Raw genomic sequence first — 16,855 nt, forward strand, 5'->3', positions numbered from 1 at the left:
GGCAATAACCACCGGCAAATGTTCTTGAACTGTTGCTGAAGTGTTTAGCTCTCGTAAGTGTTTAACCAAACACTCAGTTATAATCCAGCTGCGCTCAAGCATGCATAAAAATTCAATTGTAATTATAGCCAAACAGAATTCTAATAATTCATTGATGTTACTCAGCGCGCCAAATGATCTCAGCTAGATCTTTGGGGCCCAGGCCTAGGGCGCTCGTTAAGCTGTTTGTTCTTGTAACGTTTCATCTTGGGAAAATGCATTTTAATTAGCTGAATTGTGTTCACACAATGAAAATAAACAAATCTTAGCTGCAAATTGCAATTTTTTCTAATAATTCTGAAAACTCATTTTGTGTGGGAGCTTGAGCCAGTCGAGAATGTTTGGGGCATTCTCACTTGCAGCTGCTGCTGCTACTAAGCCTCAGCTGAAAGTCGAGGTCAGCAGCTAGTGGCTGCTGGTGATTGACTGGGCAAACGAAATGCCAAATGCAGCCGTCGACGCCGATCCAACCAATATTGCTACAAACTGTGTCAAGCCGCCGAAGGAAACTTGAAACTCGACTTGGCGTGGCCAAGGTGGCCAGCTGTGAGCGGTGGTATTTGGTTCTTTACCAGATTTAATTGCAGTACTGCCAAATTATAAATACACTTGACCATTGACAATGAATTATATGTCCACTAAACTGGGCAGGTTTTAAGAATCTTACTTTTTTGGGCGCCCTCCAAGTTCAGCAGCCACAATTCAAGTTCATTTTCTAACGAATTATTTTCACTAGGCACAAATTAAAAACGCATAGTAACGTGCGGGAGGGGGGCTCGTTGTTCACACGGTGAAGAGACCATTGCCAAAGAGTACTCGCAGTTGGGGTTTGGAGGGATTCGGTTTCAGTTTTAGATGGTTCGTTGCGTGACATACTTAGTTGGAGACGGACAGAGAGATTGTGCGCTTGTAACCCTAATTACGTGCGTAATTACGAGTGGCTGCAACTAAATGGCAAGGGGCAGCGGGCAACGAGCCGGAGAAACCTCAAAGTGCGTCACATACACTTCATCTAATGGTAACTTGTTTTATTGCCCCTCGTCTATGTCAGGTTGTAAAACTTGTGCAACTTCCTTGACGCGATTAGACCCGCAAGGGGGAGGGGCTCTGCAACTCATAGACGGTTAAGGCCCAAGCTGGCAAATGGCAGTCATTACCAATCATTCTTTGACTGCTGCCCTGAGACCAAGATCAGAGCAATGCGGAAATGAACTTGACCTTATCGCTGCCAGCCCCACAGCAACTGTTGCTGTCGATTGCTGCTGCTTTAGCGGTAGTGCGAATGCCGTAAAACAAAACTCGAGTTAATAAATACAGCAGAGCAGCAACAACAACGCGTCGGATTTGTCGATATTTGTGAGTCAAATTCGCTGCTAATGATAAACCAACGGAACCACCGCGCGCCACCAATAACAACAAAGGCCAGAAGGAGGAACCCAAGCACACATATAAGAGTTTCAACAGACGCTCTTATCATAAATACGCAGACGAAGGCTTCTTCCGCAACGCTATGCAAGAAGATCAAGTTCAAGAGAGCTTGTTTTTATTTTATAGAAGCTAAACTAGAAGAGTTGCATTGGAACACACAACGACCACTAAACGCTTCATTGTGCTTGGCCGACTGCTTTGACCCAGTGAAGGCATTTAAAGGCCACCTTTTTATAACATTTGTTTGTTTGCTATTATGTATTAATAATTTCGGGACGGCGCGAACGCCATTCCCGGCTACCAAAAATTACACGCACGAGTTATTCACATTAGGAATAATCGCAGAGGTCAACTCAGCCGAATGTGCAATGACCAAGCCTCGCTCCGGAGGAACCGCCTTCGTGATCACGGTTAACCTCTACGCCAGGTAAGTATGCTTTGCTCCGCTCTGGAACAGGCACACCATACCGGCCGAGTCAGAACCGTTTGAGAATTACAAGACGCGCACATGTGAAAATTCCTACAGCAGGCAAAACTGGCAAAGTATGCTATGCCAACAGCTGGGCACTTGTACGTGTGTTAGCAGAAGCAGGCAAACATTATCTGCGCCGAAAGCAGGGATGACGGGTGTGCATAGCGCTGAAACAGCGAAACACTTGGGGACACAATGATATAATAATATTCTTTTAAATATATTGTATTTATTTGTATTTTATATATATATTTTTAATATATAAAGTACATATTTTGAACATAAAAATTATGTAAAAATATAAAATTCTATTATTTGGAGAGTGCTAATTTTATTATTACTTGACCGCTGGACTTTTGATAAGCAACAATTTTCTTGCTTATTTCTGTATGTAGTTTGATTATGTATCAGCAATAATTTTTTTCTTTTTGGTAATTTGTTTTATCAACAGTAAAATTAAACTGTTATTAAAGATAAAACTTAAATTAAACTTATATCGATACAAGTTATTCCATAGATTGTAATTCTAACAATCATCTAAAAGAAATTTCACACTTTTTATTTCTATACTATCAGTATCAGAATTTTGTCAGTGAACTTTAAATACCCGATTTGAAGGCCTATTTAAATGCTTATATTTGCCAAATTAATTATAGATAAGCACTAATTTAATTATAGATGCTTTATACGATCTATATGTTTTAGTGAGTATGGAACTGACAAATTTAACTGATAAGCCCAGCTAATAAAAACCATTGTTTGCAGCACCAAAGGGTATAACAACTTACATCAGCCCATATTACACATTTCAACCCCCAGGAATTGACTGCTCCTGCACATTGTACAATCTAGTTGACTCTGCTACTCTCGTCTGAATTGAAATTTTCACTTTATAATTCTCAAACAGTTCTGACGCGCCTGGATTGGAGTGCTTGTTCCAGAGCGGAGAAAAGCATACTTACCTGGCGTAGAGGTTAACCGTGATCACGAAGGCGGTTCCTCCGGAGCGAGGCTTGGTCATTGCACATTCGGCTGAGTTGACCTCTGCGATTATTCCTAATGTGAATAACTCGTGCGTGTAATTTTTGGTAGCCGGGAAGAGCGTTCGCGCCGTCCCGAATTTATGCATACATATACCACTAAATAAAAGTACTTAACGCAGATTTAATCTGTAAAAAGTGTACGTGACTATTCCAACGTCGTTAGGTTAACGCAATTAAAATGTGGCGATATATTTCAAAGATATGGGATATTAACTCTAAGATGGGACATTATAAACCAGTTTGTCTTACAAGTATTCAGACGTCTTGAGCATTAGTGTATAAAGCATTTCTTGATATATTTTTATGCATCAGAAGGTACCTCTCAACCCAGAAAAGCCCCGAATCTCATACTGGCCTCTATTTCGGGTATACCACCATCATAATACGACGAAGGCAATCGGCTTATACATTTGCCGGGAACCATAAATGTGTTCATGAAGACGAAAACGCAGAATTGTATAAAAATATGGTAAAGGATTACTGTCTTAAGTGGAACTATCGAACGCACAGTGACTTGCACTTATTTCGCAGAGCTGCTTTTTATTAGAGAAGTTGTTAATTTGTGTCTAATTAAAGAACGATTCACTGGCCAGCTGTTACTTCCTAGACAAACGTAGACAAAGACTTTGTGGCCGCGACGTGATAGAATAATTACGTGTTTGGGAAGTGCGCATAAAACAGTTTATAGACTGACACGATATTAATAAATATCTAGATATGCGCTGGTGCGAGTTGAGATGATCTGCAAGGGCATATCAAAATGTATCTAGCCCATGATTTTCTAACATGTGAAGGTGAGATGAAAGATACGTATAGTATTGCCGTGTTCTTGTCTGATATTGCTTCGTATCTTTGCCTCATCAAATCCAACTGGAAAGTTATTTACATATTATACAAGAAACTTGTTTAATTTGTTTATTCAAAGTTGTCTAAGTATTATTTCCAGTTTCTTTACGATTATGCCACAGGTTCTGTTGAACCCAAATTGCATAATTAATAGGCAATAATATTTCAGAATATTTCGATGGTTCGTTTAGCAATCGACAAAAATATAAAAGAAAGGTTTTTTTAAAGGTTCTATCTTTAATTTGCGTATGTGTGCTGAACAGGTTCTATCGAATGACATATGTATAGTACAAGAAAAACGGGCGAGTCGACTAGAAAATAGCACGTGCTCAGTTCTATAAGGATTCTGACGTATAAAAAGCAATTACATACAAAATTTTAAAAATATGTAATCATTTTTTGGGTAACAACTTTATCGAAAGATAATATTTTTTAATATAATAGTAATTCTGTGTTCCAATTAATTTTAAGGAAAAAAGTAAATATATAGAATATGGATGGTTGGCTTCTACTCAAGGAAATTGTGTTCAGAGAGGAAGCTCAAACATTCGTCTATTCCCTAACATATGCAGGGTATGAAAACGAAACCACAAACTTAAGTCCCATTGAATAATACTTAATTCTTAGGCTAAGAATACGAGTAAGTCATCAACATAACTTGATTTGCTGCGCAGGTAAGCGCGATGTTGTGTTGATATGAAATTGATTTTGTTATAGAATATCATGCGGAACCAGTTATATAATGATTTTAGTGCTGGCAGCCCTGACCATGAAAATTATTCCCTTTATATAGATCAGTTGGCAAAATGTTGGGGACTCGAAGAGTTGCTCGCGACCTTGGGCCAATAAACAAAGAATATTTGTTTAACATGCGAGTGATAATTCCGCAAACTCTATTCTAAATGCAAATTGCTAATTGGCTAAGAATCGGTTTGAGCCGGAAAATATGTTCGGAGCAGAAGGCACCGAAGAGTAACCGCATCGACTAGATGCGAGTTATGAAATTCTGACCACTCAAATTAAACGCTCCACTTTCAGCGGCGGACATGACACAGTCAAGTTGTTTTAATTGCACTCATATAATGAATTGTGTACCTACACTTGACTGCCTGACTACCTACCTGACTGCCTGACGGACGGGCAGTGTACAGTTTTAATAGAATCGAGCGATTTCATCCCAAAAAACGCAAGACACAAAACTCTTGCTAATTGCGCTCAAAGGCCCTGCAACAAATGAGCTCCATTAAACGGGAGCAAAGCCAACCGACAGCCCGAGTAGGTCCAACAGAACTGTCAAGCAATTGTCTGCACAATTTTAACTGCATATGAGTTTAAAGATAGAGATACAAGGGCAGCCAACAAAGCCGAAGAACCGAGTGGGCACGGCGGCAACCGACTGCACAATACTCTGTTCAGAGATTCAATTTATAGAGAAGAAGTCTGGCTGATTATGAACCTCGTGATGCTCAAACTGTGACTTTGGATAATAGTTCTTACAATTTAGAGGCTACGCGCGTGGCCACAATCATTTTGGTTTGATTTTTATGGTTAAGGTTTTAAATGTTATTATATAAGATGTTTGTGTTTTGCACGCCTTCTAGCGGGCGTGGTTCGACAAACTTAACACAATATTCGACGCGGTTGTAGACGAGTGTACATACATAGGTATCATATGCCAACTTTTAAGTCCTTAAGTCCTTTAAGTCCTTGGACATTCCACAAAAAGGCTAATATACTCGTTTGCACTTGATGAATAGAGTATAAGAAACCATCACAAATGCACAAATTTGTGGCCATATTATTGCCGTATTGCCACAAACAGCAGCAACAGCAGCAGCCGCAAAACGCCAACTCATGTTGAACATAAAATATGACAATACCATTCGGCTACTACTACTACTAACACACACATGAGTGCGGACCGAGTAGCAGTAGATTTTCTGCTGCCTTTTTACAGCGTCTGTGCGATCGGCTTCATCTCCGGCTCACACACACACTCGCACACACACATGTTAGCCGAGCTGAGCGACGAAACCGAAAAGCCGAAACGCCAAGCCGAAAATTTAGCACTTCTTTTTAAATTTTTATGCAAACTCAAACTTTTTGTTAGTTGTGTGTCGGAGTTCGCAGCGTTAGTGTCGAGCAGAGAATTCAAATTGTGATCGTGCCGGGTCCGGATTAAAATTGATCACACAAAAAAAAAAAAAACATAAATAAAATCCCAACTCGACTTGTGTGCGCGTGTGCATGTGTGTAAAGGATATGCCAAAGGCGATTGGCCAAGTGTAAAACTGTTTGCGAAATGTCCTCAAAAGTATTTAGTTCGTTGATGGCCGAGAGCATATTGCTCTCGAAAGCCGCACAGATCATATCGGGCTATTCGCCTATAACTATATTTCTGCTGGCCACTATCAGCATTTTCCTAGTGGTCTACAATAAGAGACGCGCCCGTTGGGTTAAATATATCGAAAAGATACCCGGACCTGCCGCGCTGCCCTTTCTGGGCAATGCCATTGAAATGAATGTGGATCACGATGGTGAGTTCTTGGCTAAGCCCATAATTGTGCACTGTTCTACAGCTTTCTTGTGTATCTCGACCCTGAATCTAACTATTCGAACTCGACTGCACGTAAGAGATTGATCTCATTGAATAAGCCAATAGAACTCGTAGTAAATAAAGCATAGAAATAAAGCACACTCGGCATTAGGTGCTAATTTACGGATAAACTAACGATCCAACAGCCAGTCAATGATGCCCGCGATTTATTTGTGAATCCACAGTGCTCTCCGCATTTGGCATTAGTTTTTCCCAAATGTTAATGAACTTTTTTATGTCACTTTCAGTTTCGCTTTCTTTGCTTTCAATTTCACAGGAAAAAGATCTTTATAGAAACAGAAATACGTGATCAAATAAATGTTGAGGGCGAAAAGAATACAGTTCGAAAATGTGCTAATTGACGTTTTGATGATCTAATAGAATAGAACAAATGTTCAGCATACAGATTTGCATTATTTGAGTAAAAGATATTAACTTATATCTGCCTTTAAATTGTTTTAAATTTTAGCAAACTTGTGTCTCTTGGTAAACATTTTATTTAATTAGCAAAATTAGCTGCATTAGCTTTTGCTAACAATAAATAAGCAGCCGCCAAATTCGAACTGAAATTATGAAAATAAAATTGTACATTTTAATCATAATAAATGCTGCATAGTAATTGGAGAAAGCCAATTGCATAACTACAATTTTACATTTTAATTGTTTATACCAATAAAATACGAATATTTTGTGATCGAGTTTTTAACAATTTTGTGGCTAATGAAAAATTTAAGAATTTATTTTAATTTTTCCATTTGTTCTTATTGTCTTTTGAATTAGTTTTGTGTTCACTTTAATTATTATTATTGTTTTTCTTTCTGTTTATATTTAATCAAAATCAACTATTTAATCACTTCATTCATCTCGATTTATTTTCAAATAAATAAAAATAAACAAATCTAGCTTATTTATAAAAAAAAAAATAAATAAAGCTGTAACGAGACCTTCAACTCAGCCGCAAAATTGAATAAACACAAATACATACCCATAGTTAGTGTGAATCACATAATTATTTTAATTTTCTTCTTTTTTGCGCTAATGCCAAATTTGAACTTGATATGAGGCAAGCGGCAACAACTTTCACCTTCAACACAAAAAAATCATAACAATCATCATAAAAGGGCTCCTTTTTTTTGGTAAACTGCGGAAATGCCACATTTGTTGTATGAAAATAAATTAACTTCAAAAAAGCAATATTGTGCAAGTTTGTCAAGAACTGAAGCACAAAGAAAAACAGTAGCTGCCTCATAAATGGTTAAATAACAAGCCAAACAAAACACTCGAGAAGTTGTAAAAACAACAAAACGATCATAAACTTCTAAGGCAAAATAAAGGCTTAATAATATGAGCCCTGGGTCTGAGGCGGACGTGCGCTTAAATTGAACTTGATCTTGATCTTGGACTTGACATTCAAAGCCAGCCACAGACAATCTATGCAGCTTTTGCAGCTAATAAATGGAGAGTCGTTTGGAAAAGCACCAAACTTGAGCGTTCAATAAATTTTGGAATGATTAATTCACAAGCTAATCTAATAGTTCCGCAGCAAGTTCGAACGCCACAAAAAAAAAAAAAAAATCAAAACACACATCAATTAACATACACACACGCACACACACAGGCACACAGAAAAGTATCTCTAAATGCGGAAACGCAGCAAGCAGCACAGATTGATAAATAGACACACAAAGATACATACATGCGTGTATCTAAATTCAAGCACATGCTATTTGGGCTGCAGCTTCTTCAGTCGGCCAAGTTCAATTCGAGATGCTAATCGTGTAGGAAATATTTTTGAGGGTATTGAAAATATTCGAAAAATTTCCATTTGATGCTTATGTTGTGTTATTATGCTTTTGTCTGGTCTCGAGGTGCGTTTCCTATCCGTCTGGTTCTTTGTTCTTTGTCTACACAGTTAGAGACTGATGCGAAGTGGAGTGAAGTGGTTTTTCTGGCTAGATGAGTTTTTTGGTAGCTCAGCTTTTGGCCTCACTTCAATGTTCTCAAGCAGTTGGAATTGTCGGAAGTCGGCTGCCTGCGGGCCAAACTGTCAGTTTTTGGCAGCCGGTTTAAACTCTACCCATTCTGGCATATGCATTTAAATTGTGCTTTCATTCGCACTAATAAGTCTTAATGTTAATGCAGAGATTGATGCCAATTAATAGACCTGAACCGAGGTGATTTATTGAGCACGGCTGAAACCGAACCAATTTGAAGGGCCATGAAATGTAACTTAATGAGTTGCATAAAGATAGACCGAGCCTGAATCTTAATCGGAGCACACTTTTTGGTTCAAAAATGTATTTTGTTACTTGACGAAAACTAAGAAAAATACACATATTTCAACAAATATGAAAGTGTATTTGATATAATTAATCTTAGTTATGACAAATTGAAAAGTTCTATTAAAAGATTATAGAAATTTGACTCGCCCAATTCAACATCCAACCCTGGATATATAGTAGCTTAAGGAACCGAATGTTAAAGCAAGGCCTTGGCTTGAACCGTGAACTAAGCATTCGCTGCAAGAGTTTGGCTAGACTCTTGATGGAGCTAATAGAGTATTATGACATTGTGCTAAGTTATTAAAAGCCCAGCCCAAATCCGGTCATCATAAAATTTATTTCAATTGGGCCATTAACAAATGTTATTCTGCAATTTAAGTAAATTTCAAATGGATCTTTTGTTCAGCAAATTCTTAGCTAACAAATTTGCATATATGCAAACAAATATAAAAAAAATAAACTTTGATGAAAAAAATTAATTATGTGCTCACGGCTTTCGCTTTTTGCCGGTCGCAGATGTATCTGCAGTTCAGTTCAAGGCAATCTAGGAACCTGTTGCTGCAACTTATGGATTCTGTGTGCCGATTGGGGCAGCCCCTGCCCCTGCAATAGCAACAACAACGCCAACAACAAGAACAACAACTTGAATTAACTTAAGCGTTTTTCTATCTAATTCAAGTATGACTTAAGAAGTTATCAAGCGACCAAACAGTAGCATCCACAACTGATGTTGCAACAAATGAGCGGCCCAAGGTCACCTTGGTGGCCCAAGTGCCAGAGATTTTAATTCATAATTATCCAAAAGCTGCTTAAGACTAGCAGCATTTGAAGTGTTTAGATACCAAGGCCTGCGTCGGGTGCTTGGAATTCGAGCTCTAATGTTAAGAACATTATTTGGCAGTCAGTGCCAACTTGTCTGGGTCTCGGCTATCCGCAGCCCGGCTCCGATTCTGACTCTGGGACTGAGACTGAGACTGAGACCGAGTCTCTGTGGTCGTGGGTGCTTGCGGTCTGGCATTGAAAGCCGGCTTGACATCAACATTAACAGCCACATTAACATCAACTGTTGCGGCAATGCGTTAATGATTTTTATAACACCCTTTATAGACGGTATAAAGCGTAACGCATTGATGGAGCCATCATAAAGTCGATTTATAAGACTATACTGTTTATCGAAATCGTATTACTTTGCAGCGCGATCCACTCATCGATAAGATTTTGCTTTGGTTAAGAAAAGCCTTTGCTATTGCTGGCAGAGCATTAGATCGTCGGCAACTTGAAAAGCGCCTTTTCATCTCATGTATTTAATGTGCCACAATTTGGCCCAATGACAAATTGTTGCAAGTTATAAAGCGGCACATAAATTATTTCAAATTGTTAACGCAATTTAAAGCAGCCAAAAAAAAAATGTGTTGCTGTTTTATGTCAAGTTTGTCAACAAGCTGGTCAGCAGCAACAGCAACAACAACAAAAGCAACCCACAAGCCAATTTCAAAGCGAAAATCATAATGAATACTCTGAGAGCCGGTAAAAAGATTTGAAATGCGTTTTGTTTTGTTTCGTTTCATTTCATTTTGTTTTGCTTCGCATTTGGCTTTTTTATATTATTTTTGCACGTAGGAAATTTGATTGTTAGCGTATTTTTGCCGCGTTTAACATGCAAACTTCCGACGAGCGAGATGGCCAGCAGCAGCCCAAAAGGGGCAGCAGCATGCCGAGCACCACATGCCGGGACCCGGTGGACCAAAGAGGGGGCCGCAATAGCCGCTTGTCTTTTGGGTGTTGCGTTTTTTTTTTTATAACAATTCGTGTTGACGGTTGAGTTTTGGGTTACATAAAATCATTATTAGACATCTCTGAAAGTGACGGTGTGTGTGTCGGTGTGCGTGTGTGTGTCATCTTTTTAATTAATGCAACAAATGACCAGCAAAGCGGGCTGCATGAGCAACGTGCGCCGGCGCAGGTTTCTGACAGCAATAAAACAAAAAAGAAAACTAAAAAAAAAAAAACCCAAGAAGCCTAGACAGAGCAGCTTACATATATATATGTTTACCGACGTGATGAACAAGTGTAACATATTAAAATTAACACAACGTTTTTACATGATTACACGGCCTTGATTGTTTCTCACATGTGAGCACACACACAAAGATTTGTAAGTTTTTTCTTTAATTGGTGTCGCAAACAATTTTCACACGTGAACTGGCAACCCGAATCGAATCGCCGCCCCAACATTTGAAAATGCAACTGCAAGCAAGTGGGAATGCTCTAGTCGGGAGTGCCCGAATGGGGGATACCCTGATACACCGAATGCAGTTCGCGCTAGTTATAAACTGAAAGATTCTTGATCTGTATATTCTATTCTACTGTCAAATTTGGCGTCTATCTCAATTTTGCTCAATAAACAAGATAAACAAGATTTCGATATTGACTTTTAACGCTTGGAAACGGGGCAAGCTGTCGATGGCCAGAAATAAACTCGTACTGAATAATTCAAAGTCTCTAGCTTTTACAAGTTCTGAGATCGACACGATCATACATACGGACTGACAGACAGACGGACGAACACACGGACATGGGAAGATAGACTCGGCTATTGATGCTGACCAAGAATATATATACTTTATGGGGTCGGAGATGCTTTCCTCTCTCTGTTACATACACAAAAATATTATACCATTATTTTTGCCCATTTTCAATGGGTTCAGGGTATATACAGCAAGTCTGAATGCTCTAGCAGAGAGTGCTAGACTAGTAGATGACTCGTGTCCGATTTCAAAGTTCTGCCTTTATAGTAGACAAATTTGATGGCAAATTATTCCTAATTTTCTAATATCTAGCAGCATGTATGTGAGAGTAATTAAAAATGTTAAGTAAATTCAAGATACGTATGCTTAACGAGCCTCCATATATCAATTTTAAAGTCTTGTGCTCTTAAAGATCCAGATTTAGACGAGCTTACAGAGATACACAGATACATTGACAGTCCAACAGACACACAGACAGATAGATAAACAAAACTGCTGTCAGAGACTTGGATACCATGCTGAAATATAACATAACCCTGTTTTGGCCCATTTGCGGGGTACAGGGTATAGAAATTAGACTGGTAGAGACATCTGGTAATCCAAACAATGACCGCAAATGTCACAACAAAATTTATTTTATGTCATTTATTTATTATTTATCCTACACTTAGACGCTCGTTAAGTGTCTGTCTGTCAGGCAGAGCCAAATTAGTAACTGGTTTAATTTGTTTCTATTTCTGTATTCTTAAACGTTTCTCTCTGTTATTTTTTTTTTCTTGCAGAGCTTTTTAATCGTGTAATAGGCATGCAAAAACTCTGGGGCACACGGATCGGCATCAATCGCGTCTGGCAGGGCACATCCCCGCGCGTGCTGCTCTTCGAGCCGGAAACTGTGGAGGTAAGTGCAGCAACTTTTACTGAGAGAGTGTTCATTCACACTTAATCCAAACTACTTGCAGCCCATACTGAACAGTCAGAAGTTTGTGAACAAGAGCCATGACTACGACTATCTGCATCCCTGGCTGGGCACAGGCCTGCTCACCAGCACGGATCGTAAGTGGCATTCCCGCAGAAAGGTAAGCCCAGAGAACAGTTGATCGAATTATAGTTACTATCTGCACTATATATATCTAATTGGCCTTTGCAGATTTTGACGCCCGCCTTTCATTTCAAAATTTTGGATGATTTTATTGATGTGTTCAACGAGCAAAGCGCCGTCTTGGCCCGCAAACTGGCCGTGGAGCTGGGCACCGAGGCGTTCAACATCTTCCCCTACGTCACACTCTGCACCTTGGACATTGTGTGCGGTGAGTGTCAATGTTAAATATATATGTTATAGCATATATTTATGTATATATATCATGTCAAATAACTGGTTGCTAATTGCGTCACAGAAACTGCCATGGGTCGGAAAATCTATGCACAGAGCAACAGCGAGTCGGAGTACGTGAAGGCGGTCTATGGGTAAGTGAAGAAAATACTAAAAAAAAATACTGCATATACTGCAAACTACTTAAATACAATTTCAAGAACTAGAATTGAACAGTGAGTTTGGGGTTGTGAGCAGCTGTGTAATATTGAGAGCTGTCAGTGCAAATGTCAGCGTTCAAAACACTTTCTCACACACGCCCAAATCGCATTATGACTGCGTGTGTGTGCGTGTATGAGTGTATACGTGTTTGGGGTGCTCTCTACTCAAGCGCAAAATATGCGAGATTAAGATGTCAATGGCAATGCTGCTGCTGCTGCTCCTGCTGCTGCTGCTGCTGATAACATGCCTCATAAAGCACACAGATGCTCCGACAGACAGACAGACAGACCGACTGGCAGACAGTCAAACCGACAGCAAACACTTGACTAACTTTCAATTTAATGCAACACTTTTCCACTCCCTCCATGTCTTTGACACCCTCATGCTAACAGCATTGGCTCCATTGTGCAGAGTCGTCAGGCAAAGATCTGGCTGCAGAGCGATTTGCTTTTCCGCCTCACCGAGGATTACAAGACGCATCAGAGGTACATTAATACGCTCCATGGCTTCTCCAATATGGTGATACGTGAGCGCAAAACTGAGCTGGCCAACAACAACAATAATAACAACAACAACAACAACGAAACGCCCGATGCCTACGATGATCTGGGCAAGAAGAAGCGCTTGGCATTCCTCGACCTGCTGATCGATGCCTCCAAAGAGGGCACCGTCCTGTCCAATGTACGGATTAAATAGAGGAAAACTTTCATATATGAATGAAAAATGATTTGATTTGATTTGCAGGAGGATATCCGTGAGGAGGTAGATACATTTATGTTTGAGGGCCATGACACAACCTCTGCCGCCATTTCCTGGACATTGTTCCTGCTGGGCGCCAATCCGGAATATCAGGAGCGCGTTGTGGAGGAACTGGAGTCCATATTTGGCGATGACACCGAGACGCCCGCCACAATGAAAAATCTGCTCGACATGCGTTATTTGGAGTGCTGCATCAAGGATGCCCTCAGACTGTTTCCCAGCGTGCCCATGATGGCACGCATGGTGGGCGAGGATGTGACCATCGGTAAGTACTCCATAAGACTAATGATTTTCAGCGTCTGCTAACGTTATAATTTGCTTAGGTGGCAAACTGGTGCCCGCCGGCACTCAGGCTATAATCATGACCTATGCGCTGCATCGCAATCCGCGCGTCTTTCCCAAGCCCGAGCAGTTCAATCCGGATAACTTCTTGCCCGAGAACTGCGCTGGACGTCATCCCTTTGCCTATATACCCTTCAGTGCTGGGCCGCGCAACTGCATTGGACAGAAGTTTGCCATTTTGGAGGAGAAGGCAGTCATCTCGACAGTGTTGCGTAAATACAAGATCGAGGCTGTTGATCGCCGCGAAGATCTGACGCTGCTGGGCGAACTGATTCTGCGTCCCAAGGATGGGCTCAGAGTAAAGATCACGCCACGCCATTGAGCAGAACTGTGACTGATCCAAAGTATTTAACTTGTAAATATTAAGTTTAAGTTGAAGCTTAAGTAAGGATGTGCTAAATTAGCAAATAACTCTTTGACCTCTGTGGAATATGTAATCGTTGTATAAACATAAAACTCAGTGAACCCATATTGTGTAGTATGTACATTTATTTTTAATAAAAAGATAAACATATATTGATTTGTAAAAATATAAAATAATGTTTTTATTTTGTCTACGCTCTTAAGCTGCGGTACAGGAGACTACGGAGACATTTTTATCCACATTCGAAATCATAACTTAGAGTTTCATGGCAATATTCGGTTAGTGAATGAGTTTTTCCGGTAAACCTCTTTTGTTTTTATTTTCAAACAGATAACGACAAAGAGCTAATTAATTTTGTATGAAATTTAATTACGTTTTAAGTGCATTAACAGCAGGAGCTTTATAGCCATTTCACGTTACTTCTGGTGTTGCCTCAAGGTAGTCATCTTGGACCCTTTACTCTTTACTCTTATTATAAATTATCTCCCCTCTTTATATCCCATGCATGTGTACTCATGTATGCCGACGACGTAAAAGTTATTCTATCATACACTAATTATTCTCGTCTTCAAGACGATTTGAACGCTATGCTACTTTGGTGTTCGGCCAATCAATTGCATCTGAATTGTTCAAAGTGCATGTTTATGACATTTAATCGTACTACACCTTAACTTGTCAGTTATACAATCGACAATACTCCATTGCAACGTATACTAACAGTTAAGGATCTAGGCGTTCTTTTTGATTCTAAACTCTGCTTCAATCTTCACATAGATACCATCGTTAATGAGGCAAAAGGTGTACTTGGATTCATTAAACGATGGTCTAAAGAGTTTAACGATCCTTTTATAACGAAACTTCTGAACATCTCTCTTGTTCGTCCCATCCTTGAATACTGCTCTTGTATCTGGTCTCCGCAGTATAACAATAGCCAGGATCGTATTGAATCTGTTCAGAAACAATTTCTACTTTTTGCCCTACGAGGTTTAAATCCTTCTCCAGCAGTCTTCTTCTTCTTGATCTTCCGTCGTTAACCAACCGTAGGACAATCCTCGGTGTTATCTTCCTACATAAGTTGGTTGTTGGCGATATAGATTCTCCTTTTCTGCTAGGGCGTCTTCAATTCTCCGTTCCGGCTAGACCAACCAGAAATTACCGCCCCTTATTCCTATCGACGAGCACAACAGACTACGCTATGCACAATCCTTTTCGCGTGCTATGTAAAAATTACAATCACGTTTTCTCTACCGAACTTTCTCTGCCCCTAATAAAATCGTTGCTTTCAGGATACCTTCGGGGAGTCACTGACCATTCCCAGCTATGAGCAGGGGCATAGCTGGCCGGACAGGCTGTAAATTTTCCCCCACCGGGTCGGTGATTTCCCATTACTTTCCCAATACTATCTCTTTATTCTATCTACTTAACACTCTGTATATCTAGCATACAGTTCTATACTTTATTAACAATCTTCTTACTTCTTTTATAGCAAATTAAGATTATTTTTAATTTTACTTAAGAACACTTTTTCCTACTTACACCCTTCTTCTTAGATGTAGGCTCTAATAGCGTCACTAACAAAATTAGCTGTGAAAAGGGGCACAGCTGGCCGGACTGGCAAATAAAACACCTCCATCGGTCGGTGATGCTATTAGGAATTTGTGTTCTCTATCTAGGCTTTTAGCATTTAATTTTTATAATTGTATGTATATATAATGTATTGAATTGAAAAGACACTCGTTTTGTCGACCACTTAATAAATAAATAAATAGCCGTTTGTAGCGGGTTTTAGCAGAACTTTAGTAGTACTGCATACTTTCGTGCTGTCTACATAGTACCATATGTCCGATTTCGAAATGATATACCTCTTTCTTCTCGTACGGATCCCGACTATCGATTGACACCAAATAATTTGGAAGATTTTTCGTTTTTTTCCGATAATTCGGCTAAAAATGGACCGATTTTGGAAAGTTATACCTTTTTGAACTCGTACTGGTCTCTAGAATCGACCACGTTTTTTGATCTTTGCGATTATTGCAGGGAATGACCAAATTTTTTTTACGGTGCACAAACGGTGCTTAGTTAAGACACAAACCAAGTGCGAAGATCTGCGAAAGTGCGCGCGAAACAAACGATCAATAGATGGCGCCACTAGTGTCATTGGCTAGTTTGCAGTGCCAATTTTTTTTTTCTTCGCGATCAGCTGTGCGTGCACTCGCCACATTTCCACAGAACATATTTGAGAATGGAAAATGGAATCATCAAGTCATCAAGATATGGCGCCATTTGGCTGTTGGCTTTGCGCGTTTGTGTGTGTGAGCTCGAGTGTGTGTTGCTGTGGCCCGTTTCCTTTTCGCAATTGGAGCGGCGCCAGGGCTTAAAAGCAACTTAAGTACGCTTACGCTGTGTAATGCACAAATAAATGCGCCCCGCAAACAAATGGCCAGGGAAGGGGGTGCGAGTAGGCACATGGCTCGGCGATTGGTTATATCTAAATGGATATTGTGAGCATATGTATATCGAAACGAAGGCGGGACGTGCGCATTGAATAACTCCTACTGGAGCCCGCGGTCGAGCTAAAAAAGATAACTAGATCGATAGGTTGCCCAGATAGGTAGATAAGAAGAG

The 16,855-nt window shown here is 39.8% G+C and overlaps 1 protein-coding gene and 2 non-coding genes across 3 annotated transcripts; 2 read left to right on the top strand and 1 right to left on the bottom strand.

Annotated features, from left to right (window-relative positions):
- Positions 1-1,736: 1,736 nt before the first annotated feature.
- On the bottom strand, positions 1,737-1,902 carry LOC135437338 (U1 spliceosomal RNA). The gene has a single exon (XR_010437673.1). It is a non-coding gene; the product is annotated as a U1 spliceosomal RNA (small nuclear RNA).
- Positions 1,903-2,893: 991 nt separating this feature from the next.
- On the top strand, positions 2,894-3,059 carry LOC135437339 (U1 spliceosomal RNA). The gene has a single exon (XR_010437674.1). It is a non-coding gene; the product is annotated as a U1 spliceosomal RNA (small nuclear RNA).
- Positions 3,060-6,033: 2,974 nt separating this feature from the next.
- LOC135436134 (cytochrome P450 4c3) lies at positions 6,034-14,342 on the top strand. Its single transcript, XM_064693618.1, has 8 exons — positions 6,034-6,365; positions 12,017-12,132; positions 12,194-12,310; positions 12,382-12,541; positions 12,629-12,698; positions 13,158-13,446; positions 13,510-13,789; positions 13,848-14,342. Exons 1-8 carry the CDS (start codon positions 6,131-6,133, stop codon positions 14,186-14,188), a joined length of 1,608 nt encoding a protein of 535 aa, XP_064549688.1. The 5' UTR covers positions 6,034-6,130; the 3' UTR covers positions 14,189-14,342.
- Positions 14,343-16,855: the final 2,513 nt, after the last annotated feature.

Source organism: Drosophila montana, unplaced genomic scaffold (genome assembly GCF_035044405.1).
Source record: "Drosophila montana isolate Dmon_TW-CO22-7 unplaced genomic scaffold, ASM3504440v1 contig_3733_1, whole genome shotgun sequence".
Lineage (NCBI taxonomy): Eukaryota > Metazoa > Arthropoda > Insecta > Diptera > Drosophilidae > Drosophila > Drosophila montana.

What these genes read in the sequence shown, in the direction of transcription:
- LOC135436134 (XM_064693618.1), top strand. Translation starts at nt 6,131, where the DNA reads ATGTCCTCAAAAGTATTTAGTTCGTTGATGGCCGAGAGCATATTGCTC. An exon ending in AATGAATGTGGATCACGATG is followed by an intron (nt 6,366 to 12,016) that starts GTGAGTTCTTGG and finishes TTTTTCTTGCAG; the next exon opens with AGCTTTTTAATCGTGTAATA. An exon ending in AGGGCACCGTCCTGTCCAAT is followed by an intron (nt 13,447 to 13,509) that starts GTACGGATTAAA and finishes TTTGATTTGCAG; the next exon opens with GAGGATATCCGTGAGGAGGT.